At 44.6% G+C, this 26,630-nt stretch overlaps 2 protein-coding genes across 5 annotated transcripts in view; both read right to left on the bottom strand.

The window, feature by feature from the left end:
• The window catches only part of SH3PXD2A (SH3 and PX domains 2A), a 241,972-nt gene extending 241,567 nt beyond the window's left edge, over positions 1 to 405 (bottom strand). For both annotated transcript variants that reach the window (XM_024734999.1, XM_024735003.1), the window contains exon 1: positions 129 to 405. In XM_024734999.1, the coding sequence (XP_024590767.1) occupies positions 129 to 200 (72 nt within the window). In that variant the 5' untranslated portion in view covers positions 201 to 405. The remainder of the gene's footprint in view (positions 1 to 128) is intronic.
• Positions 406 to 16,633: 16,228 nt separating this feature from the next.
• The window catches only part of STN1 (STN1 subunit of CST complex), a 48,764-nt gene continuing 38,767 nt past the window's right edge, over positions 16,634 to 26,630 (bottom strand). The window contains exons 10-11 of one of the 3 annotated variants that reach the window (XR_003001798.1): positions 26,011 to 26,154; positions 25,217 to 25,831 (exon numbers count right to left, since the gene is read on the bottom strand). Coding sequence is in view for 2 of the 3 variants with exons in the window: in XM_024734893.1 (XP_024590661.1) it covers positions 16,747 to 16,880 (134 nt within the window). In the remaining variant the exon portion in view is untranslated. Of the gene's footprint in view, positions 16,881 to 25,216; positions 25,832 to 25,955; positions 26,155 to 26,630 lie in introns of those variants that run through there. The other 2 variants (XM_024734893.1, XM_024734895.1) reach the window with 2 other exon arrangements.

Here is a 26,630-nt window from a genome sequence, read left to right on the forward strand (position 1 = left end):
CTACCGCCGAAGGCTGCCCTGTGAGCAGTTAGCCCCGGGACTCAACAGCGCGGGTAGGGCAAGGGGCCACCCAGGGCCCTCGGGGGTTCCTGGCCAGGCCCCGCGGGGGTCTTAGAGGCGATACTCACATAGTGCTTGGAGGGGTTCCTCCGTTTCTCCACGTCCACCACGGTGGCATCTTGCACGCAGTAGGCGAGCATCTTCCCCCACAGAGCGAGTGGCGCCCCCCGGCGGCGTCACCTTCTCATCCTGGTCGAGCTCCGGCTCCTTCTCCCGCTTCCCAGGTCCCCGGCCCCCACGCCACCCCGGTCCGGCGCGCCGCTGCCCGGACTCCCGGCGCCCTCAGGTACGGCCGCGGAGCGGGGACGGTCGAGAGCGGACGCGGACTCCGTGCGCCCGGGCGGCTCCCCGTGGGCCTGCCGCGCGCCCCTTCCCTCCAGCGCCGCCTCCGCCGCTCTCCGGCTCGCCCGCCAGCTCTCTCCGCCGCCCGGTGGGTCCGGCGGGAACTGGCGGAGCAGAGGAGGGGCGGGGGTGTGTCCCGCCGGCGAGAGGACGGGGCGGGGGCCCCGGAGCCTGCTGTCAGCGCGCTGGGGAGGGGCCGGCGGCGCCCCTTCGCCGCGCTCCGGCTCCAGGGGGCTCGGCGCTGGCGGAGGCTGTGCGCGCAGGAGGCGGAGGCAGGGCCGGGCCGGGAAGGGAAGGGAAGGGAAGGGAAAGAGGGGAAGCGCGCTGGGAGGGGCTCCGGGCCCGGGGCGACGGGGAGGGGGCTGCAGCCCGGCCGGAGCGCCAAGAGCTCGGCCAGCGGCCTGGTGCGGCGCTGGGCCACTTCGCCTGGCACGGAAACTCAGGGTGGCTTCGGAAGGAGGAGGGGCAGGGGGAAGTGAACCCAGCGCGCCCTCACCCTGGCTTTCCGTCTTGGAGCGGATTTGTGCCTTCTGTCCCCACCTTTACGGCCCCCTCCCACTCCTATTCCCCAGATCTCTTTAATGAAAAGTAGTTTATTACCCCGCTGTTACGGCCCAGGCCCTCCAAGGAGGAGACAGGAGTGGGGAAAGAGCCGGCATTAAATCCTTCAAGCCAGAGCCTTATCTTTTGATAAACCACCTGCCCCCCTGCAGGTTACAAAGGGTAGATTCTCCCCGGAAATGTGATCGATCCGCTGCCTGAGTCGTTTATCGATCTGGGTCTGGGTAACCAACCTGTGATATCATTTACCAGTAAGGTTTCAAGACTGTAACAGCACTGCCTTAAGCCTAGGGCTTCCCCGGGACCCTCCCCAGGCAGGCTAGGAGGGAAGAGAGCACACAATGGTGAGAAAATCCACCACTGGGTTGGGGACTGTCTCATCACCGGCCCCAGGCTCTGGCTTTCTCACCACCTGTCCCTCTGATATGGAAAACCGACTTTCCAAGCCACTTGTCTGTCCCTGGACTTGGAACACAATTACTATTTAATACAATTTACACCCCCTCATCTATTTCAACATATTTTCCATTCTAATTTCAAATATTTAAAGAAGTACTGTTTTCACAATTAATCCTATTGTTTCACAGTCACAATGAGCTTTGTGACTGTGGACCAATGTGAAGCATGTGAAATGGAGGCCAAGAGTTCTACAATCTAATTGTGTTAATACTTCTTTTCTCTGCACTGTCAGAACCCATGTAGCTATCTAAGACTGTTCACACATTTGCCTGGTACAGAATATCATACTACCCCTCCAACTTTCTTGGAGAAGGATGCTAGAACACCAAATGATGCTGCTATCTCAATATCTGACCTGCCGCAAATCACTTAATACCATAGGCATTAGAGTCATCTTAAAGTCCTCTGTGAAATGTGGGTGCTGAACTAGATGGTCTTTTAAGATTCCTCCCTACAGGGGCTTCCCTGGTGGTGCAGTGGTTGAGAATACACCTGCCAAAGGAGGAGACACAGGTTCGAGCCCTGGTCCGGGAAGATCCCACATGCTGCGAAGCAACTAAGCCCGTGTGCCACAATTACTTAGCCCTCGTGCCACGACTACTGAAGCCTGCTTGCCTAGAGCCCATGCTTCGCGATGAGAAGCCCGCGCACCGCAACCAAGAGTAGCCCCCGCTCACTGCAACTAGAGAAAGCCGGCCTGCGGCAACAAAGACCCAACGCCGCCAAAAATAAATAAATAAAAATTTATTAAAAAAAAAAAAGATTCCTCCCTACATACATTCCAAACTCCTAGCAGTAGTTACTCCTGTTGGAGACAGTTTTGAGTTCTTTGTTTTTCATAATTAGCATGTATGGATATTGACATTTAAAAAATATTTAAAAATTTTTCTTCTCTAAAACTCTAGAATTTTAGGCTTGATTGAGCACCTAATCTATGCTCATTTACAAGGATTTAAGGAACAGAAGAGAGAGAGAATTCAGTTGATGTTTGTGGACCTGAAAACTGAATCCAATTGACAAAATGCTTGTCCCTTCCCTCAAAGAGAAGAGAATACAGTTGAGAAACAGAGACACCATTAAGACTGTATCTAATAAAATATGCATTAGCGTTCCAAAAAATGGAGGCCTGGAGTAATCCAGGAGAACTTCCTGGAGGAGGCTGTCCCTCTGCTAGGGACTGAAGGATGGGCTGAATGGAGTACCTTGGAATACTCTGCCTCCTCTGAACTCCTCCAAGCCAGGTGCATTTGCCCTGAGCTGCTTTGACTTGTGTGTATTTGTCCACAACACAGTTCCTCTCCCTGAGAGCACCTGGTATACAAAGACTGGCTTAAGTTATCTTATACTTCTTTGCACTCCTCATATAGCAAATACCGTACCTTATCCACAGTAGTAGTCACTCACTGTATGAGAATCTGTTGAATGAATGATCAGGCGGAAAAGAAAAGGTGGAGTGAGGACACTGAAGCCTGATCCTGCAGGTGACAGGCAGAGGGCCAGGAGGACAGTGTCCACCTGGGGAAGAGCCAGGCAAGGGGGTGAGACACAGGAAAAGGACATAAGGAGAAGGATGGGTGTTGGGGGTCCAGACTGTGAGAGATCTTGACACTAGGCACAGGGCTCCTCTATCAGAGAAGATTATAGAAAACCATTGTCCTGGGAGAAGATGATCTGACAGTGATGCTCAGTGATGCGAAAAGGAGGAGACAGGGCATCACTGCCTTGAGCAAGGCCTGTTCCTTGTGGGAGTAGGAGGAAGACCTGGATAGACCCTCAGCACTGAGCTCCTCAGGGAAGGGCTGGGCTGTGGGAATCTGGGAGCACCTTTGGTGAAAAATCAAGACAGCCTGTGGGTTCATGGCAAAAAGATTCTTAATGGCACTCAGCCACTGTTCCTCTGTAGGCTGCAAGGTGTTCTGGAAGTGCTAATTAAGCCGGAGAAACCCCTGGTGAGGGGAGCCGGGGTTTAGCTGTTGGAGGGAAAGAAGAGGAAGGGGTTTGGCTTGCACTGGGTCACCTTATGAATCAGAGCACTCACCCAATAGGCACCGGTGGTTTCCCACTCACCCTCCTTCTTCTGGATCAGGATCTGAACATGGACCTGAGGATAAGAGATCCGGAGGAGGAAGGGTGATTGCCTACAAGCTGATGGCCTTCTTCTGGTCTAAGAAACCCCAGACAACCTGACATCTCCTAAATTCAGGGTCTTAAAGCACAACTCGAGGACCCCCAACTTCCCCTGCGCTCCCGAATTACCTCAGTTGGAGGGAGCAACCGAGCACCAGCCCCCTCGGTGCCAGGGTGTCTGGAAATTAGTTGGGTAGAAGTTATTAATACCTATGGGAGAAAGTCTCCTTTCTCTCCTGGGGCCATCTAGCCAAGAGACTTTAAGTATAAAATGGTATAGGCTCTCCCTTCTTCCCTGGGTACATTTCAACCTCATGCAGATTTCCTTCCCAACAGCGCCTTAGGCATGCCTTTCTGCTCTACACACGTTTACTGAGTGCCTCACATGTGCCTGGCCCTTTCCCAGCAATGACTGAGACTGGCTGAAGGCTCCTTGGAGACAAGACTGTGTCTCATTTGTTCAGTACCCAGCATGCCTGGCACAGAGTAGGTACACTGGGTGGTCTATATTGAAAACATCTGCTCAAGGAGCTAGTAGTGCTGGAGAGGATTAGGTAAATCCCTATTTTGCCACCTCCATCCATGAACTGCAGACGACTCTAATCCAAGGACACTGTGTTAGTTCAAATGACAAAATATAATTGCAATTTTTTTTAAGGTTAGGATAAATAAGGGAAAGAGGACCTAAAATAAAGATGCAAACTGACTGATACCTGGAAATCTGATTTTTCAAAAACAGAGAATTGTAGGATGCTTACAACCACAGAATTTTCTAACTGGAAGGGACCAGAGAGGTTATTTATTATTTAATTTTACAGAGTAGCAAACCGAGACCAAGAGAAACTAAGTAAGCTGCCCAATGCCATACAGCTAGGGAGTCCTAGACTTGTCATCTTTGTCCTCCACTACTTGTATGAGCTTATTCCCACACGAGAAGAGTTCATTTAAAGAGCATTACAGATACCTGCAGATCCAGAATGTTGCTCTCCATTGACCCTCAGGGTCCCTTGTTCCAATTCTCCATTCACATAAGCATCACAGGCTGCCTACAAACAACCCCCCACCCCGTCCAGGCAGGATGCTCCTCAAGGGCAGGGACCACGTGTGCCTCCACAGCCCCTCTGTGCACATGCAAATCCTATCAGCTCCCATACGCAGAGCCCATCTCACCTCCTCTCCCATGTAGTCTTCGTGAGTCCTCAAAGACGACAGCATAGAGGAAAGCAGTGAAAACAGATTACTAAACATTCATTTGGTTACTAATCATACATTGCCCTATGACAGTTCAGCTGCTACTGTCCTGAACGCTTATTTACATCTTTATTGTTTTTTAAACTTTGCTGTGCTTAGGTTGTGCCTTCTAAACCAGTAAGAAGCTGGTGAAGGTCTTGAGGACCATGAATTTGGACTCTGGCACCACCCTTTCCCTCCCCACCCTGACCATAGCACCTCGGCCACCTGCCACACACCCCCCACCCAGCACAGAGCTTTACACATGCCAGGCATTCAATACATGATTGTCTTTTAAAATTAGTTATTTGTTGATGGCTGATGATGAAAGTGATGCCTAAGAGTCGGAGAGAGTTACCCAACCTAGGTTCTAGTTCCGCTCAGCCACAACCCAGCCTTGTGATCTTGAAGTCCTTTCCCATCTCTGGGTCTCTGGTGATTTTCTGCTCCCATGCACGCTCTAAGATACTGGATAACTATTATATATAATGAAGTCTGATGGGTCTGCTATCCAGAGATGTACGAATTTGAATGAGATTTGGAGCCCCCTACTGGCCAAAGTTGTTTTAGCACCTTTAACTCAAAGCAGCTGGCCCTGCTTTGTATCCCTTTCCATCCCTGGCTGACCCCTGGCCCGAAAAAGCAGGAGGGCCTGGTACCAATAACCTGCCAGTTTACAGACTATAAGCAGTCCAGGGTGTACATGCATCTCTCTTTCTTCTCCTTCCTTCTCTCTCTTTCAAATCAGCCCTAATAAGCAAATGTTTGGGGAGTGTCTTGAGAATGGTCTTTCCTGAATTTGGAGTAGACAGTAAGATCAACTTCCGTTTTCTCCAGAGGCAAGTAAATTACTGGCCAGACTTCTTCCCTTGATTGCTGGGGAATGGGACCAGGATGAGACACCAGAATTGCCCTGTCTGCTTAGCCCCATTGTTGGCTAATTGCAGCCATAATAACAGGCCCCTCTGCTTGCCAAACCACCAGGTGGTGGAAAGCACCTTTCTCTGACTCCCAACACAGTAAGTTCATCAGAAAAATCTCAACCGGCTTCTACACAAGATGCCATTGAGAGTCTTAGCCTTCTGTCTTAGCCTTGACTCTGGTGAGGGTCCTTATGCAGGAGAATTTTTTGATAGAACCATGTCAAGTTCCAGCCTTAGCAAATGACCATGGCCCTGGAATACCAGAGGGAAATCTGCTAACTTGCATGGCCAAAGAAGCCAAGGACACAATTAGAGTCACAGAGCAAAAAAAATATTATTCCATAATTCCAGGCTGCGTCCCTAACACTGACAGGACATCTGGTCCCCAAACTAGCACACTGTGCTTTAAGAACTTCAAGGATGAGGTTGTGGATGGTTTCACACATCTATCTCAACTACTGAACATGCCTTCAAGTGTATTTCTGCCTGGTAGGGGCTTACCAGGATCATTTTGGTACAAAAGATCAGTGTGCATAGTTCCATTTTAACCATAAGCCACCACAGATTTTTCTTTTGCAAAATCCCCTGGATTTTCCAGGAGCCCGTAATCCCTGAGTTGTCCACTGGATGACAAAAAGAACAGGAAAAAAAAATTCCTTGGGGAATTCAAAGGCAGTTTCTTAAAATAGCCTGAAGCCACCAATAACCAAAATTATGAGTCTGGTTTTGGTTTGATCGCTTTTTTTTTTTCCCCCAGTTCTCTATTCAGAAATGTTAGAAATTACTGTTCTTCATTCTGTTTGAATCCACATGTCTATTTCAGGTGAAAGAGTCAAGACTCTCAAAAGTCAAGTGTGGCTCCAGCTCACGTCCTGCTCTCTCTGTCTCAAGCAGAAGATATCCCCCCCATAGTTGGTTCATTTCTTACCCAATAGGCTAGGGCAGGTAGAGGAAGATTTAGTAGGCTGGGTTTTCTCACCTAGGTGAATCTGACTGGGATTCTGACTGTCATCCATAAGGTGTGGCCCTAGGCAGATTACTATGATCACTTTGATTAGTCTTACAGCCTAATATACAAATAGCACGTTTCAGTTGAGACTCTTTGGTTTACAAGTGCTAGAAATTGAGCTGAGCCAGCTGAAAAAAAAGAGAAGGGGCTCTATTTCCAGTGTACCGTGGTGTCTCATTATCCACGGATACTTGGGCTTCTCAGAGCAGAACAAGGAAGTAGCAAATCTTTGAGAACGTGATACTTTTCTCCATCTCTTATCTCTGCTTAGCACTATGTTTCTGTTTTATTCTTCTCAATCTGCAGATGGTTTTTCTCTGCTTCTTCACCCACATAGCAGGAGTCCCCTTCTGCCCAAATGTCTACCAGTCCCTCAATTCCAGACACACCTGAGACTGGTTGCCTCTGCAGTCTAGATCCCAGTTCCCAGGAAAAACAATCTGATTGGCCCAGCTTGGGTCATGTGTCCACCCTGATCCACTCAATTATCAGGGAGTGGAGTCATGTAGCACAAAGGTGACTATCAGAGCTAACTCATTGGGCTGGGGAATTAATTCTAAGAAAGAGGGCTGGTGTGAGTGGCTTACACACCCCAAAACACACCTACCAAATTATTGTTTACTTTTTCAAGGACATTATTCCTTTATTTATCCACTCAATGACTATTAGTTAAGTTACCAACCTGTGTCACCCACTTTATTAGGAACTGGGGCTACACTTGGGGCAAACCAGACAAGGTCCTTGTCCTTAGGTGGTTTTATCACCTTTGGGGAAGATACACATTGTTTTACAAATCATCCAAATAAATGTAAAATTATAATTGTGACAAATATTGTCAAGGTGGCGCAAACATATACTAAAGTACGAATGGTGGTAATCTCTGGGGGTAGAGATATGTTTAAAAATTTTAATATTAATTTATTTAAACCTTAAAACATTCTATAGTACTGTACACATGTCCTTCTGTAATCATAAAAGGATTGTTTGGGTTTTTTTCTAATTTGCATTTTAAGAGGATCAGGATGGTCCCCTGGTGAAGGGGCCTGCCTGGAGTATGAAGGGGGCATTTGGTAGATCTGCAGTAGGATACAAGAGGTGATGACATTGATGATGTATACACACTACTATATATAAAATAGATAACTAATAAGGATCTACTGTATAGTACAGGGAACTCTACTCAATACTCTGTAATAACCTATATGGGAAAAGAATCTAAAGAGAGTGGATATATGTATATGTATAACTGATTCACTTTGCTGTACACCTGAAACTAACACAACACTGTAAATCAACTATACTCCAATAAAAATTTTTTAAATAATTAATTAAAAAAAATAAAGTGTTGACCTAATTAAAAAAAAAAAAAGAGGTGACGATAGCTTAGACTGGGCTGATGGTCCTGGGTAGAGCGAAGGGAACTTTAGAAGGTGAAGTGGCTTCTGTTTGGTGATGTTTGCCAGGGATGAGGTAAATGGAAGTGCTAAGGACAATCGTAGTTTCTTGGCCTGCATACCTGGAGGGATGATGGTGCTACTTAGTTTTCAAATTTGTTTTAGCCTGTAATATACGGGAGCTTTTCTAGTCAATATTAAAATTTCCCTTTAGCTATAATAATGATGACCTTCATAATAATAGTAACAATAACAATAGTAACATCAGCAATTGTTTATTAAGCCCTTATGTGTGTACCAGGCATTGTGCAGAGTAAGCTCTATGTTCGTGTATTTATTCCATAAATGGGAATTTAGTCACAAACAAGAATGCCCTCCATTGTGGAGCTCACAGTCTAGGTGGAAGAAATGATGAATTAGATAAGAAAAACAAACAAACAAACAAGACTTTGGGCCCCTTCGATTCTCTAGTATTTTTTAAATATTTGTTCAGCATTTATTTAATGAGGGCTGGAAGAAATAAATTTTCTATTAAGTGTGCACTTCTTTCCCTACATTAAAAGTAAGGTATTTATTACATGGGCTGAAAGCAGTATTTTCTAAGCCGTCTTTTATTTCATGGTTTTTTCATACCTGGATAATGTCACTCACCTGCTTGCTGTGAGTAAAAGTAACTTACGTGGATACAGCTTTAAACTCTTAAGAGATGTTTTAAGAGTTTGTTTGTTTGTTTTCACTTTAATGGAGGTCAGATGTTTCCTATTTTTCTGGAGTTCTTGTTTTCCCTTTAATCTGGGGGGTGGGGGTGGGGGGAAGAGGAGGAAGTTTCTGAATAGTTAACTTTTTGGGAAGCATATTAAAAGGTCTGAAGTTACTTAAAACAAATCATTCCTTCCAAGAAAACAGCACTAGGCCTGCACTACTGCACGTTGACCTTGACCTTGCAGCTGGGGGTGACTACTGCTGACACACTGGGCTGTCTGCTGGCCGGAGTCAGAGCTGGCCCAGCCCAGCCCACAAGGGCAAAGCATCCTGCTCCAGCACCCTGCAGGAATACTCCACAGAGATGGGATGTGCTAGTGAGGAGGGATTTCGAATTTCCACTTGAGGATGCTGTTTACCGTGGTAGGAACTGGACCATTTCTGCCAGGAGAGCCTTGGAAAATCCCACTCTTTCAGGCCAGTTTGTCTACCCTGCCTAACACATGAGAGATCATCACTGCTCAGACCTTTAGAAACAAAATAGAAAAATCTCACCTATGGACAGTTAAGAAACCATGTAGATAATGTCTGATTTCTTTTTTTTTTGCCACACTGCCAGGCATGTGGGATCTTAGTTCCCCGATTTAGGGACCGAACCTGTGCCCCCTGTAGTGGAAGTGCAGATTCTTAACCACTGGACCTCCAGGGAAGTCCCCATAATGTCTGAATATTAATTCATGATATTACTGAAATATAAAAATGCCAGTTCTATAAGCACAGGGATGTTGGTCTGTTTTCTCGCCATGACATACCCACAGTGCTGAGAACAACGGCTGACACATGACAAGTTTTCACTAAATATTTGTTAAACGAATAACAGTAAATATTTTCAACTTTGGGGGCCACGTAATCTCTGTTGCAACTACTCAACTCTGTCTAGTATACCTATACTATGACCTGGCAATTTCCTTCCTAGATATAGATCCAAGAGAAATCAGTACATACGTCCACCAAAAAAAATGTGTGAAAGTATTTATAGCAGCACTATTCATAATAACTCAAAACTGAAAGCCACCCTAATGTCCACCAATGCTGAGTGGGTCAGTAGTGGTGTTACATTCATACAACAGAATACTATATACCAATGATAAAGAGCAAACAGCAGCTTCCTGCAGCAAACTGGTTGAAGCTCGCAGACACAAAGGTTACATACTGCATGATTTCATTTACATAAAGTTCAAAACAGCCCAAATTAATTTATAGTGCTAGAGGCTATATTAGTGGTTGCCTCCGAGAAGTACGAACTGAGAGGGGATACGGAGAACTGTGGGGTGCTGGCAGTGCTGGCAGTGGTTTCTAGATCCGAGACAAAATTTTAGCTGTGCACCGGAGTTGTGCACTTCAGTGTATGTATGTTACAGCTTGCTATGGGCTGACTGTTTGTGTCCCCACAAAGATCATATGTTCATTTAAATAAAAGAAGGATTTAGCTAATAACAGCTTTTCTTGAATCAGATAGAGAGTAATTTCTTGCAATAATTTCTTTTCTCAATTGAAATGGTCATACCAGCATTTTGCTCTGGCCTGAAAAGTAAAAAGTAAATTCTGGATCTCACCGCCCATTTTATTACAGTAACCCAGAAATGTCTGAAAAGTTTTCAGTGTGAAGACAGCACCTCAGCATCACTGAGATGCCACATGAAACGCATATTAAGATGCTATATTCTTGATGATGGCTAACGCTTGATGTGTGCATCATATATGACAGCTTAGCCCTGGTACAGGCACAACTTCATAGAAGCCACTGCTTCCTCACTTTTCCCCCATCATTGTTTTCTCCCCATCTGAATGTCACTACTACATTTTTGCCAACATTTCATGGCAGGTTAAAAAAAAACAAAAAAGATATTTCTCTTGATAGCTTTTCTTTCTTTTAAATTTATTTATTTATTTTTGGCTGCGTTGGGTCTTTGTTGCTGCGTGCGGGCTTTCTCTAGCTGTGGCGAGCGGGGGCTACTCTTTGTTGCGGTGTGTGGTCTTCCCATTGCGGTGGCTTCTCTTGTTGCGGAGCACGGGCTCTAGGCGCGGGCTTCAGTAGTTGTGGCACACAGGCTCAGCAGTTGTGGCTTGCGGGCTCTAGAGCTCAGGCTCAGTAGTTGTGGCACACGGGCTTGGTTGCTCCGTGACATGTGGGATCTTCCCGGAGCAGGGCTCGAACCCATGTCCCCTGCACTGGCAGGCAGATTCTTAACCACTGTGCCACCAGGAAAGCCCTTGATAGCTTTTCTGAATTGCATATATGGCAAAGGAGTGAGGTGAGGAGAAAGTGTGGGTCTAGGTTTGGATTCCTGCTCTACTGTTATTTTTTTGTGCAACTTTGAAAGTTGTTTCACCTTTCTAAGCTTCTGTTTCTTGTCTGCAAAGTGGAGATAATAATGCTTACCTTATGGAGTCATTGTCAGGTGAACATGAGGTCAGTCACATAGAATGGTCAGCACAGTGTGGGCACATGGTAAATCCTCGGTAACTGTTAGTCATTATCATTACTATTATTATCATCATTTACTAAAAGAAGCACCATTTGTTCTCTGGTCCTGCTGGTCTGTACAGATCGTACATGACTTTAGTCTTCAAACATCAAACAAGTTGGATTCGTTCACTCATTCAACATTGAGTACAGTCGGGGTTCCGCAGCCACAGGGACAGAGGGCCGACTCCACTGTGCCATTTTACATGCAGGACTTGAGCTTCTGTGGATTTTGGTATCATCTGGGTGTCCTGAAACCAATTCCTCATGGATTTTTCTTTAACTCTTATCCAAATTTATTTTTCACTTTTCTGCAGTTTACTCTTTTTTAAAAAATATTTTATTTATTTATTTGGTTGCACCAGGTCTTAGTTGCTGCACATGGCTTCCTTAGTTGCAGCTCAAGGGCTCCTTAGTTGCAGCTCACCAGCTCCTTAGTTGTGGCAGGCATGCTCCTCAGTTGTGGCTCGGGGGGTCCTTGAGTTTTGGCTCGCTGGCTTCTTAGCTGCGCCACGCAGGCTCCTTAGTTGCAGCATGCGAACTCTTAGTTGCGGTGTGCATGTGGGATCTAGTTCCCTGACCAGGGATTGAACCCGGCCCCTTGATCTGTCCTCGGGCGAAAGTTTTTCTCCTAGATTGCAGAGTAGAGATGAAACTGGCTCTCACTTTATAGTTCACCCCTTTTTCTTCTCAAAAGGTACTTTGGTATGGGATAGCGTGCCAATTACAGCCACCTTAGAAGCAGATATATCCACGCCACGAAACCGGCGCGCTCTGTTCAGGCCCTGGCGCCGGCCGGGTCCCCAGCCCCCACCCCCCTGCCCGGTTCCCGCCGACTGAGGGAACTTGTGAATAAGATAGACCAGAGCCCCGCCTTCAGGGAACTTGCATTTCTAGTGCAATTTGTGCATTTGCAAATTTCTCTCTGGGCAGAATGATCTGGCAGCAGTTATCGCTCTTTCCCAGCAGTCTGCCCTTTCCATGTTCTTGTTGCCTGATTACTAATAGGTCTTATTAACAAGAGCTCGAGGTTTCCTAAGCTTTTCCTTAACGGTATGTTCTTCTCCTTCATGTGCAATGTGTTGTTTATGTGTGGCACTGTACGTGCATTTTCATCACCAGACTTGTATATGTTTTTACAAAAGCATTAAGCTGTTCATTTTCCGTGGAATGAAACAGAAAGTTTGTTTTTATGCTCCACTGTGTTTAGTCTCAAAATGGCATTGCTGCTTGGCAGGGTCTATAAAACTAATGTGCAAAATATACTACACAAAACATAGTTAGGACTTGGGTAATTTCTAGTGCCATAAAAGGTGACTTTCCCAAACAAGTAAATATTATCATTCTCTCGTCTTCGAGTGGCCTTTTTTTTTTTTTGCATGAGCATTTTCAGAAAGTTGGATTGGGAATGAGGATGTGGAACAGAAGGATCATTTTTCAGATACTGTGCTTTTCAGGTCTACAATTTCCATTTGACTCTTGCTTTCATCAGCTATTGTCAGTGAGGCTGACGCTTTGAAGAATTGGTCTAAGGTGGGATATTTGGTATCTTGGTCCTGGCTGAACTCATCACAACCAAATTTTCTTCTTAAATGTCCTGTTTTTCACCTGTGAAATCCATTTCCAGTTTTAAGGGTAGTTGTTTAAGTCTGCTTGAAGAAAATCTTACATCAATATACATTAGCTACTCAGGCACTCATATCTAACAGCTAGAGTAGGATAGCACCTCCATGAGAGGTGTAACATATAAACTAGTTATTGCAGGACTGACTATTGAACTATAATGAGGGCATTAGCCCTGTGGTCACCAGGATTCCCATGTGGAATTATAGCTCATTGGGATGGGGATATTGTTGTTTGAGTTTTAAACATAGTTAAAACATAGTTTTGAAGTTTCAATTCTTACAGAACAATGTGTAACAGAATCCTGTTTATGTAAAGGGATTTACAGATGTGTATCAGGCACTATCAGTGCCCTGCCCATTTCCCCTCAGCCACTGCAGAGATCTGCAGCTTCAGGGGACGTTCCTCATACAATTGCAGCCTCCGCCTTCAAGCACCTGTGTCTCTCTGTTTGCGAGCTTTCTCTGGCTGTATGCTCCAGAAGCTCTAGCCCCACAGGAGCAACTTACAACCATGAGGGATGGGAGTGGTGGATAAATTCCCTAACTTCCTTGTCCCTTGGACGATTCTGCGGTGTGTTCTACACAGTCTCTCAAGGGGCACAGTGGAATTGAGACCACTTGCCCAAAATGCTAATCTGTTCATTAACACACCTTCATTGGCTTTCTCCCTTTCCTGTCTCACTTTCCCACTTCTTCACCATGCTCTTTGGATCATGTCCCTCCAAAATTACTTGCATCCAGACCACTGACATGGGCTGCTTTGAGGGGAACCCACAGTGAGACACTATGTAATACATATTAAATGATGTGGATTCACACCTAACTGATAATGGTGAAGTCAGCACAACTTGAAATGGCTGTCCAGCTCACAACAGTTGTTCCACTTACCACATATATGCTACCTCTTTCCTTTTGAAGAACTGTTCTCCTTCCAAAGGGAACTGTCTCCTTTGGCCGTAGTTATTGGGGATCTGACCAAAGCTATTAACAATACCCAATCCCTGGCAACTGTGATTGGTCTATGGAGAGAATGTAACCTACACTGGACAAATCAAAGACCTCTCCTGAGATTTTCTAACTGGTGCTACGGGAAGAGATCCCCCTTCTTCGCAGAGCTAGAAGCTATGAGCCCACAGCTCACTTCAGCCATCTCTCTCACCACATAGAGAAGCCTGCTCACAGTGAGAATGTATAGAGCTAATTCTCAGGCAGAGGCGAGGGATGAGTGACAAGAGCATCTTCATGGCATTTGAATCCCTAGGGCAGATGAACCTAAACCAGCTCCACTCTGCCCCTCACCACAGTTTGGCTATGTAGGCTGGCCTACACCTCATCACATGGGCATAAGCTAGCTAAAGTCTTTATCACTTACAAGCAAAGAACCCTGTGTGGATGTTTAACTCTGGGGCAGAAAGTTGGATTGGGAATGAGGATGTGGAACAGAAGGATCATTTTTCAGACACTGTGCTTTTCAGGTCTACAATTTCCATTTGACTCTTTTATACAGTTTTCAGATCTCTCTGGAATTTCTCATCTCTTCACCAAGTATATGCATCTTTTACTGTAGACTCTTTAACATATTAATCAAAGTTATTATAAAGTCCTTGTCTGCTAATTCTGACATCTGAGTCTGTTTCTATTGACTGATTTATCTCTTGGTTATGGGTCACATTTTTCTTTTTCTTCCACCAAGTATATGCATCTTTTACTGTAGACTCTTTAACATATTAATCAAAGTTATTAAAGTCCTTGTCTGCTAATTCTGACATCTGGGTTGTGTGAGTCTGTTTCTATTGACTGATTTATCTCTTGGTTATGGGTCACATTTTTCTTTTTCTTCCACCAAGTATATGCATCTTTTACTGTAGACTCTTTAACATATTAATCAAAGTTATTATAAAGTCCTTGTCTGCTAATTCTGTGAGTCTGTTTCTATTGACTGATTTATCTCTTGGTTATGGGTCACATTTTTCTTTTTCTTCCTCCAAGTATATGCTTCTTTTACTGTAGACTCTTTAACATATTAATCAAAGTTATTATAAAGTCCTTGTCTGCTAATTCTGTGAGTCTGTTTCTATTGACTGATTTATCTCTTGGTTATGGGTCACATTTTTCTTTTTCTTCCCATGTCTAATAATTTTGAAGAGTGAACATTGTGAACATGTTCTAGAGACTGGATTCTGTTATCTTCCTCTGATGAGCATTTTCTTCCAGTGGTGGATCACATCAATTAAAATTCGCTTGTAGGTTTGGTTAGGATGGGTCTATTTTAGTTTTAACCTTAGTGCTAGGGTTAATGCCTTAGTTGTGGGAAAAAAATCAAAATGGAATGGTATTGTTAAGAGAGCTCTCTAAACTGGAGCTGGGAGGACGTTGAAGAAGTGTGACTGATGCATCTCTTAGCCCAGATGGAATGTGAACTTTGACCACTTATTGTCTTAATGAAGGCTTCCAGAATGTCTGCCCAGTGTTCCAGAAACTCAAGATACTTATTGGACCCTTACCCTAAGATAACTCATGACAGCCTACCTACTTATTTGACCCTAAATAACTTGTGCACAACCTATCCCTTGAGGACAAATGTTTCCTTTCTTGCATTAGGATCAATCATAATTCTTGCCAACCAACTTTAACAACTTTGTGGCTTTTGCCTGTATAAGCCCCAGACTCCTTCTCTTCTCTGGAACACTCTTACTGTTTTACCCAAATCAGTGTTTCCTGAATTGAAATTCCTAAGACCCCAAATAAATTCTTTTCTTATTTGCAGCCTTCTTGGTCAACATAGTCAGAGACGTAGCCTTTACTCTTAAGAGTGTAGCCCTTCCATGGTTTCAGTTGAAAGCTGCAGTTGTTTACCAAACCCCTATCACTTGGTGAGACTTTCAGGTCCAAACTTTGTCACCCCCGTGATGGGCAATGGCTGAAATCTCTGCTCAATCTCTTCCAGCCATCAGCTGTTGTTTTTCCCATGGATCCCTTGGAGTCTCACTTGGACATATACAGTTCAAGAGTCAGCCAAGGATTTGAGGAGAATTTATACACATATTTGGGGGTTTCCCCCTCTGTGACTCTCTCCTCTCCAGAATTTTCACCACAGTTTCCAGCCACTCTATTTGTAAACTCCTTCTCAGAATCATCAGGCCACTAAGCCTGTGGCTTTAGTCCTTCAATGACCTCTACCCTGTGTGAGCTGACAGTGGTTCTCAAAGTGTGGTCCTTGGACCAGTAATTAGCATCACGTGGGGAATGGTTAGAAATGCAAAATTGGGGGCCCCATCCCAGACCTAGTGAATTAGAAACTCGAGGTGGAATCTAGCAATCTGTATTTTAACAAACTCTAGTTTGAGACTGACTGCCTTAGTGGTAAAGCTATAAAAATGTGGGTCTCACCAGAGAGGTTCCCTTCCTTTACTGTCTGGATGCCTTTCAGTGCCATCAAAATAGGGTTTTTTTTTTGAGGAGGGGGTTCAGAATTTATTATTATTATTTGTATAAAGGATTAGCCTTAAAAGAGCTACTCTGTCAGATGAGAATTTGGGCATTCACTTTGTAGTATATATTTCATTCTATATACTGTTTGATCCCCCCCCCCAAGCATATAAACTCTTTGTAATTTAAAAAATAAATTTATTTTAAATTGAGATTTGAATAAAATATTTGTGAAACCCTGAAAGCACCTTATAGTTTTACAGAACACAGCTTGAAAATCTCTAGCTTAAACCATGTGATTGACAGTATGGGCCAGGATTAGCTTCAACGGTGCATAGCAGTGTCTCCGTGGCAACTGTCACCATAGCATCAGGCCTATGACAGAGGTGGTAAATGAACTTGTACAGAGTAGGGAGGAATGCAGTGTGGTATCTTCCTGGTCCCCCTTCCAGGAAATCCCAAAGACATGTCTTGCACCTTGATAGAGGAAGCCTGCAGGTAAGGACCAGATGAAAATGACCTCTCTACTAAGAGCAGTCACATTTCCAGCATTCCAACATGTTTTCAGAATGAGGCTCTTCTAAACTCCCATGGGTCAGATTCATATCAGCTTTGATTCATCAAGCCTCACATGTTAACCTTACCTGCTCACCTTCCCCAAAGCGCAGAGGGTCTCTGTTCCTCAATGAGAGGAAGGGACTCCCCCTCAAGAGCGAATTGACCTCTTTCAACTTCAAGAAGAGGGAATACCTTTACAGTATTCTCACCCTACCAGACGTGTAGAATGGAGAGAAAGTTCATCTAAAAACTCACCCCAGCTTCTCCTCCTTCCCCTGCTTCCACCCTGACAGACCCACTTGTGTTTTATCCACTGGGGAGCAGGCACTGGGCAGTACTTTTCCAACTTTAATGTGTACACAAGTGCCCTGGGGATCTTGTTAAAATGTAAATCCTGGTTTGGTAGGTATTATGGGCTGAACTGTGTCTTCTCAAATTTCATATGTCGAAGTCCTAATCCCCAGTACCTTAGAATGTGACTGCATTTGGAGATACAGTCTTTAAAGAGTTAATTAAGGTAAAATGAGGTCACTGAAGTGGGCTCTAATCTAATACGACTTGTAAGAAGAGAACACAGACAGACAGAGGAAAGACCGTGTGAAGACACAGGGAGAAATCAAAGAGAGAGACCTCAGAAGAAACCAAGCCTGCTGACACCTTGATCTTGGACTTCAAGCCTCCAGAACTATGAAAAATAAATTTCCATTGTTTAAGCCACCCAGTCTGTGGTACTTTGTTATGGCAGCCCTAGCAGACTAATATAGTAGCTCTGGGGAGGGAACTGAGATTTTGTATTTCTAACATGCTCCTGGATGATGCTGACGCTGCTGGTCCAAGGACCACACTTTGAGTAGCAAAGACCTGGAGAATCAGATTCCTTTTTGTTTTATGGCATGGTCAGCAGCTTCCCAAATCACCTAGCAGGTTGGCGAGGAGGACACTTTTTCGCTAACTCTGCTTTCTTTAGGATGGATGAGGCAGTTGTTCTCAGCCTTTTTATATTTGCAGTATTTTTGAAATATTATAAATACGGTGGCACCTTTCAGGGGATGAGTCGCAGGTTAGCTTATGCAAACGAATGAAGTGGGCTGGATAAACAATAAGACATGATGGATGCAGTAGGTAAACTAGGGAGCTCACACCTCATCTAAAGTGGGCAGATCTCCTCTGTCTCCAAGCCAGAATATGAGCTTAATGTGGTCTGATTTCCCAACATTTCAAGAGAAGCTAGAAAATTGGAATTTTATATTAAATCTCTAGATGTTTAAACTTTTATTTATTCATTTATTTTGAGTAACTGAATTTTATTTTATTTTTTAAATTAATTTTTATTGGAGTAGAGTTGCTTTACAAGGATTTAAAATTTTTTTTTAAATGTTGGCAACTCTGTCAATTTATTTTTGAAATGTGAGGCAAAGAAGTCCCCTGAGGTCCTGGACATGTTATTGATCTATATCTTGTGTTGGGTCTTGTCTTATTTACATGTGTAAAAATTCATCAAGCTGTATGGTTAAGGCTTGTACAATTTACTACTTGCAAGCTATGCCACGATAAAATACCTGCGTTGGAATGATGCACATCAACATTAAGGTAGCTGTTACCTGTGGGAGTAGAGGCAAGGAGGGAATGGGTTTGGCTTCATCTGTATCTCTAACATCATGTTTTTTTCAAGAGACAGAACTGAAGCAGAGATGGGAAAACATTAATCAGCTGCCTCATCTCAGTGGTATCTAGGTTTTCTGCTTCATTATTTTCTGTATGTTTGAAATATTTCATCATTAAACATCTTTAATATATATATAAAAAAACAACCTGAGAATACCAATACTGCATGGGCTAAACCAAATCCCTTGGAAGTTACTGAACCATATTCTCTTGGTCTTCCTCTGGGACCATATTGCTGTTTAGATAGGAATGTTTGCTGCCTTGCCCCAGATTTCCTACCTGCTTCAGTAAATACCTGCTCCCTCCTTGCCACCAGTGTGACATGATATCACCCCACCCACTCAGCCCAGCATCCCATATAACCTTTATCATCAGAAGTGGTGTTCTTAGCACAGGCTCAGCTGTAGCAAAAATAAAATCTATATATCAGCCTAAATTTGAAGACACCGTGTTGAGTACACAGTTCAGAGGCACCAGAGAATAGGCTTCTCTGATCATGAAAGCAGTACAGCCTAGTGGTTAAGCTCACTGGGTAGAAACCTGGCTCTTCCACTTACTAGTTGCATATACTTGGGCAAGATAGTCTTGGCCTCAATTTCCTCATCTGTACAGTGGGAATGATAATAGTACCTATCTATTTAGGTTTATGTGAAGATTTAAGTTGGTTGGGTGATTGATACATAACTGTTCAATAATCATTAGCTATTATTAAGTACTTAACATTAGTGTGATTTTACTTTTTTAAAATAAATTTATTTATTTATTTTTTGCTGTGTTGGGTCTTTGTTGCTGTGCGCAGGCTTTCTCTAGTTGCAGTGAGCAGGGGCTACTACTCTCTGTTGTGGTGCGCGGGCTTCTCATTGTGGTGGCTTCTCTTGTTGCAGAGAACGGGCTCTCAGCGCGGGCTTCAGTAATTGTGGCTTGCGGGCTCTAGAGCGCAGGCTCAGTAGTTGTGGCTCACGGGCTTTGTTGCTCTGCCATATGTGGGATCTTCCCGGGCCAGGGCTCGGACCCATGTCCCCTGCACTGGCAGGCGGATTCTTAACCACTGCGCCACCAGGGAAGCCCCTGATTTTACTTAAACCTCTTGGACTAAGTCTGAGGTGAGGCCACAGTGTTAATAAATTGATATCTGACCACAGAGTCTCAAAGGGAAAATATTTTCAACTCTGATTCAAGTAGTAAATGAGATAAAATTTTGTCATGCATAGGGAAAGAGAATCACAGAGGCTCTAGGTTAGTTCATTTACTGGTTGCCTCAAACCTCAGGGCTGGGGCACCTGCTCCCCCTCTTGGATGGTGATGTTGCCAGGGCAGACCGGCTTGTTGACATGCAGGGTTGCTGTTTGGGGCTGGTTGCTCAAGGTAATCCTCCCAGGAACAGCACCCTGCCGGCGGCTCTGTGACCCAAAAAGGGCTTTAGCAGTGACTAATAAAGCTGTAAAGGATGCACACAGATCCAAGAAAATCCATCCCCTAAAGGAATATGATTTAAACTACTTCTCAGTTGGTGCTTCTTTGTCTTTTTAACCACAAGCATTAAGTTTTTCTGTTTGAAATTCTAGTTCTCCCATGCTGTGTTCTCCAGAGAGGCTGTTTTCTCTGGAAAATCACTGAGACACTACTGGTGCCTGGAATGGGGAACAGGAGCTATTTGCCTCTGAGAGAGCGTTTCCTCTGTGGGCTTTTCCTTGTATTTCAGGAGATGCGCTCTTTCAGGATTTCTGCTGAATCCAGTTGAGAAGGCCCACAGATCTCCTGAGCCCTCTCTCCCTTCCATTAGTTTGAGGCTGCTGTGGCAATCACCGTGGTGTGTCTTGCAGACCTGGGAGTTACCCTGGCCTTTTCCACACTCCTTCACTCCTAAATCAGTTACCCACCTCAGGTCTGTTTCATTAATGTCTCTGTCATCTGTCTCCCTGCCACCGTCCCAGTTTAGGTCCTCACTACCTTCCCCTGGATCACTGCAGTCACGTCTCTCTGGTCTACCTGCCCCTGAGCCATGCTCCTCTATTCTGCAGCCAAAATATTCTTTCCAAAATGTAAATCTGATGCCAGCCTTCAGCTTAAAATCTTTTAATGCTGCCCTTCTGCCCACCTACACACTGTTTCCAGACTAAATGTTCCCAGTACTGCCAGAATCCTGAGTTGCCAGGAAAAATCCAGGACTTCCCTGGTGGCACAGTGGTTAAGAATCCGCCTGCCAATGCAGGGGACATGGGTTCGAGCCCTGGTCCAGGAATAACCCACATGCCACGGAGCAACTAAGCCCATGCACCACAACTACTGAGCCTGCACTCTAGAGCCCGTGAGCCGCAACTACTGAGCCCACATGCCACAACTACTGAAGCCCGCGCGCCTAGAGCCCGTGCTCCACAACAAGAGAAGCCACAGCAATGAGAAGCCTGCACACCGCAATGAAGAGTAGCCCCGCTCGCCGCAACTAGAGAAACCCCACGCGCAGCAACGAAGACCCAACACAGCCAAAAAAATAATAAAATAAATAAATAAATAAATAAATAAATTTAAAAAATGCTCTAAAAAAGAAAATCCAGAGAGCTGGATTTTGATGCGAATTCCCCATCCTTTTTTTGTTTGTTTATTTGTAGAGGTATAGCATTTTACACAATAAAAAAATTACAAAACATTGCAATAAATCTGCTACCCACTCCCTGCTCCCAATTCCCTATCTGAAGAGGCCAACCCTGATACCAGTTTCTTCTGTGGTCTTTCAAACTACACTACACACACTACATTTTTAAAAAAAAATACAGATGGTAGCTAATTTTTTTATGTTGGTTTAATATTTTTAACCATAATAGTTCTAATATTTTTAAACGCCAAGGGTCAAACAATACCATGTGCACCCATGGGTTTTAAGTCATGTAGGCGTGTGCCTATGATCCACTTGACTGAAAGTTCCCTGGAGACGGGGTTGGAGCTTTGTCTTGGCATCCCCTCTACACCTGGCACAATGCCTTGCGCACAGTTGGCACTCAATAAGTACACTGCCCATCCACTGAAACATTTATCAAGCACCACTATGTGCCTACTGCTGGGCCCATCACAGAATTCCAGGTGAACTGTGATGGGGGCAACCTCTGAGGGAACACGTGGGAACAGCTAGTTAAGTCTAGTTAAGTCCCAGAGCTCAGCTGGCTGTAGGTTCAGAACACGCCCACCTCCCATTTTCCCTGGTTACCTGGGTCCACAAGAAATGGACAGAAAAGGCAGATGACTCCCACTCTCAGGCTCGCCCCAACGGGGTGTGTGCTTGGGCTGAGAGCCCAGCCCCTGACGGAGTGCTAATACCAGCATTCTCAAGGCGGCTGCCATTCTCAGGAGCGGCGTTTCTATTTCTTGCCCTCCACCAGGTCAAGACAAGCTAGGACTTGACAGAAACCACACAGGCTGCTTGCTAACTCTTCCTGAGGTGCTGGGCTGGGCTGCCTGCTGGATGAGTCAGGCCTTTTCAAGCTTCTTCATGTTGGGAGAAGACTCCCTGTTCAGGTGGTTTGGAGCCTTCTCCTAAGTTAGATCCTCTTTGCTCACTTGCCTGTGTGGTCCAGGTCACCTCTGGCTGATCAGCATACATGATGGTTGCAGGACACAGTGATATTTTCAGTCCATGATAAGGTGGACCTCACTGAGGAAGCATAACGAACTCTTATCACATTGCCCTCCCCCATCCTCTGAGGCGGTAATTTCCAATTGTTTCCACAGTGACGCAGGACTGGTGGTTTGCGAGCGTAGTGTGCTCTGGGGGAGGGTCATGAGCAATTTCCCTGGAACCTTACCATGACACTGTACCTTTCTTTAGCACTAAGAGACCATTCTGGAATGCAAGTGGGTGGGAATGTGACCTTGTTCAAAAATTCACCTTGACTTGATTCTAACTGTAGTGATATGAATCCTACTCCCAAAACTCAGATGGGTGAGACATCATATTCCTTTTTTTATTTCAAGTTAGCTGGGGCTTGGCGCCTTCATTCTCTGTGCTGGAAAGAAAATAATTTTGGTAGTAGTTGGGTGGGGCAGGCTCTCCCCTTCTCTAGAGATGTGTGAAAAACCATCACATAAGAGGGTACGTGGTGCCTGGAAAATAGGTGATGTGTCCACTCTTCTGAGACCAAGTCTTCTGCTGATATCCCCAGTGTGTCCCTTTAGAGAAGGAGGCTTGCAGAAGCTTCCGTTCCAAGCTTGGGAATCTCGGCTGAAGCTGGGGATCATAGGCCAAGGCTTTAAGTCTGCAAGAGATACTGCAAAACCTCTCCACAGAAGTCCTGCCAACCTGCCACCTGCTGCAGGCACCATGGGCAGCACATTCTGGTCTGCAATGCCTGGAGCCCACTAATCTCCAATCCCTCCCAGGCTCCAGGCTTCCAGAAAACATAAGTCAGCTTGTCTCCACAAACAACTTCTGGATTTGGCCTCCAGGGACTGGCCTCTTGCTCGGAAGAAGTAAAAGACAGGAAAAACAAATCCCATGCTAACAGCTCAATATATTATTCTGCCACCAAATTTATATTAGAATAGACTAATCATTCACAAATTTCAGTACATGAGAAAACTCAGTACTTATCACAAGTTAACTGTGCCACGTAGCACAGCTTGTGTGACACTGCTGTTGCTTTGCTCTAAAGTAGAGCTAAAAACAATGGACGGATGCTCTGTCCTCACCCCTACTTTACTTCCTCCATTCACTGATTTGTCCTCAGAACAAAAATGAAAAAGCTTCTCCCTGAGGATGCAATTTCTAGCCAAGACGATTACCAAAACGGGTGTTGCCCAATGCCCCAATTAACTGTACCAAACCCCAGTCAATGACGAAAATGCAAGCATCGCCTCATTATGATAATTAGGCTATGCTGATTAAAGTGGAAGCAGCATTAAGACCATTTCTATTACGAAAACTATCTTCTCCACTTAATTAGCACTTTCTTAAAAACATCCTTAGTTTTTCACATTTATCTGACTGGGGACAGAGTCACTGAACCAGAGCTGAATGGCGTCTGGTTTATGAGAGGTCTCAGTTCATAATATGGTGATTGATTTTCAAAAGATTGCTGCCTTCGTGTATTATATAACATTTGGGCAGGCATGCGTCCAAGCACTTGAAGTAGCAAATTGGGAACACTGAGGTTTGAGTTCTTCAGGATGTTTATTCCAGCTGTGTATTAGCTAGGACCTCAGTGTCCGGCCTTGGCCTGTTTCTGCAGCTGACACCGCTGCTAGAACATACGACCCGGGCCTCCCTCAGCCTCTGCTGGAAGCAATGGCTAACGTCCAGGGCATAATGCATCTGTCTCAAGGTTGCCTGGAATGAACAGATGCTTGACGCCACTCATACCTAAAGACGTAAAAATGTCAACAAAACCCAGAAATTGTTTTTACCCCTCAGATGCACACTGATGAAGACTGCTGACCTCACAAAGTGTGGGTGAGCTTGTGACTCTGTGACAGCCCTGACAATCAGAATGCCATGGAAGTGACACTGTGCGGCTTCTGGGGCTCTGCTCAAAATGGCCATGCAGCTTCCGTCTGGGGTGTGCTCTTCCTTGGGATGCCCGCCCTGGGAACAGGGCACACTGTGAGGAATCCCACATTTCAGTGGTTTGGGGTATATTCAGGGTCGTGCATACATCATCACTGCCTAATTCCAGAAAATTTCTGTCACCCCAAAAAGAAACCCTGTACCACCAACTCTCCTCCTGCCCCTACTAATCTATTTTTTGTCTTCATGGATTTGCCCGTTCTGCACATTTCATATAAATGGAATCACACAACATGTGGCCTCTTGTATCTGACTTCTTTCACTTAGCATACTGTTTTCAAGGTTCATCCATGCTGTAACACGTATCAGTACCTCATTCCTTTTTATGGCTGAATAATGTTCCATTGTATGAATATACCACATCTTTTTATCCATTCATTAGTAGTTGGACATTTGGGTAGTTTCCACTTTTTGGTTATTAGGAATAATACTGCTGTGAACATTTGTGTACAAGCTTTTGTATGGAGCTATGTTTTCAAATCTCTTAAATTCAAGTACTTTAAAATCACCTATTAATATTAAATGGTACATAATACATAAAAATTAAATGATACTGAATAATACCAAATGATATATAATTTAAATAATTCTTATTCATTAAAGCAGCTTTCCTCAGAGCAGCAAACCTGTTCCCATATAGTAATTCAGACATAATATGAAACACTGGGTAGACTGAAAGTCATAAAATGGCACTATTTCAAACCCAGGTTTTTCACTAGTTTACACAAACCTTTCACCACATCAGTCTGAATTAATGAGACACGACTTTACTGTTTCTATCTAAAAAAAAAACTAGGGCTATTATGCAGTCTTCAAAATTCCTCTTTTGACGTTTCAAAGTAAAACCTATCTTTTTTTTTTTTTCTTGCAGTACACGAGCCTCTCACTGTTGTGGCCTCTCCCGCTGCGGAGCGCAGACTCTGGATGCGCAGGCTCAGCGGCCACGGCTCACGGGCCCAGCCGCTCCGTGGCATGTGGGATCTTCCCAGACCGGGGCACAAACCCGTGTTCCCTGCATCGGCAGGCGGACTCTCAACCACTGCGCCACCAGGGAAGCCCAAACCTATCTTTTTAATTTGACATACAGGGAGAGGCTGGAGTCTCTTCAGGAATTTGGGGTTTGATTTAGAATTCTTGTGAACACGTAAACCCTGGGACTGATCTGTTTGCGTTTACCTAATAAAAGTTCAATAAAAATAGGCTGGTTTTTTTTTTTAAATTCTGGATTAAGTAAAAACTCACTTATGTGGGAGTTTGGGATCACATTTAGAGCCTCAATCAGTAGACTGTTATGCAAACGAAAACTCTATTGCAAGGTTCTTTGTCCACAGACATGATTTCCCTTCAGGTTGATTTCAGGTTGGTCCTGCTTCTCTCCCCAGTGCCTGCTGCTGTCTTCTCCAGCAAGCCTCACCACGGTCTTCCTGAGTTTGCCTGTGTGCTTCTTGTAAATCTAGTAAGGAAACAATGAGGTGCTTTTCTGGGGGCAGTTGCTCTACAGGCCACTTGTAGAGAAGAGACCAAGCTAATAAAAAAGTGTGGATGTTTTCTCCAGTGGAAAATTACAAGTTTGCTTGGTTTTCATCCTTGGCACCAAGTCTTGGGTTCCTCATCACTGAATAGACTTCTTTCCGCTCGGCTTTCTCCCAGCCAGTGTCCTGGCACACTATCAGAGGGGGAAATAATTAGAAAGAAGTGTCTTTTAGGGATGAGAAGCAATGGTAGCTTACCAGATGGGGATAATCATGGATCTTCAAACAAACCCTCGACCAGACAGAACACTATTTGTCTTCTCGCCTACATTAACTATACACAGTGTTCACAGCTCCTGAAACATGTACGCACCGAGAGAGGGGGAGGATGTCTGCTCAGCTTCCCTCCTTTTCAGGCGAACCCCTTGGTTGCTCTTTGGTACATGAGCGGTGACCCAACTGTAGCCCCAGAGAGTTTTCCAAGAGCTTCCCTCAACTTCTCATAGTTCTTCTGTTGCTGTGGAGGAAAGAGTCTCATCGCATTCTTGGTTCACTCATGATTTAGGTTATGTGAGTGGGGGGTGGGAAGGGAGAGATGGCTTTGTTATTTCTATATAATGACACTTGCTAATTGTAAAACTATCAAAGTATAGATATGTAGGTTAAAAAGCATCTGACATCTCACTTTTCAGGGGTAATAAGTGTGTCACTCTGGTGAGCATTTCTGGTAATCTCTGTTTGATGTGCATAATTATTCATAAGAATTTGTCAAATATATTTGTGAACATAGTTCATCCAGAAGCTGACCCTGAGACAAGGATCAGAAAAGAAGCAATTCATTTGCAAGGTGCAGCAAAAGGTAATGGAGAGTGGGAAAGTAAGACAGGAGGGTAAGGTAGCCAATTAAGGGTGATCATCAAGTTAGCTGCTGCTGTGGGTGGATGGAGCTTAATCCCACAGAGAAACTCTGGAAAGTGCTGTAGAACAGGAGCC

The sequence above is a fragment of the Neophocaena asiaeorientalis genome, unplaced genomic scaffold (assembly GCF_003031525.2).
Source record: "Neophocaena asiaeorientalis asiaeorientalis breed wild unplaced genomic scaffold, Neophocaena_asiaeorientalis_V1.1 scaffold240, whole genome shotgun sequence".
NCBI classification, from domain to species: Eukaryota; Metazoa; Chordata; class Mammalia; order Artiodactyla; family Phocoenidae; genus Neophocaena; species Neophocaena asiaeorientalis.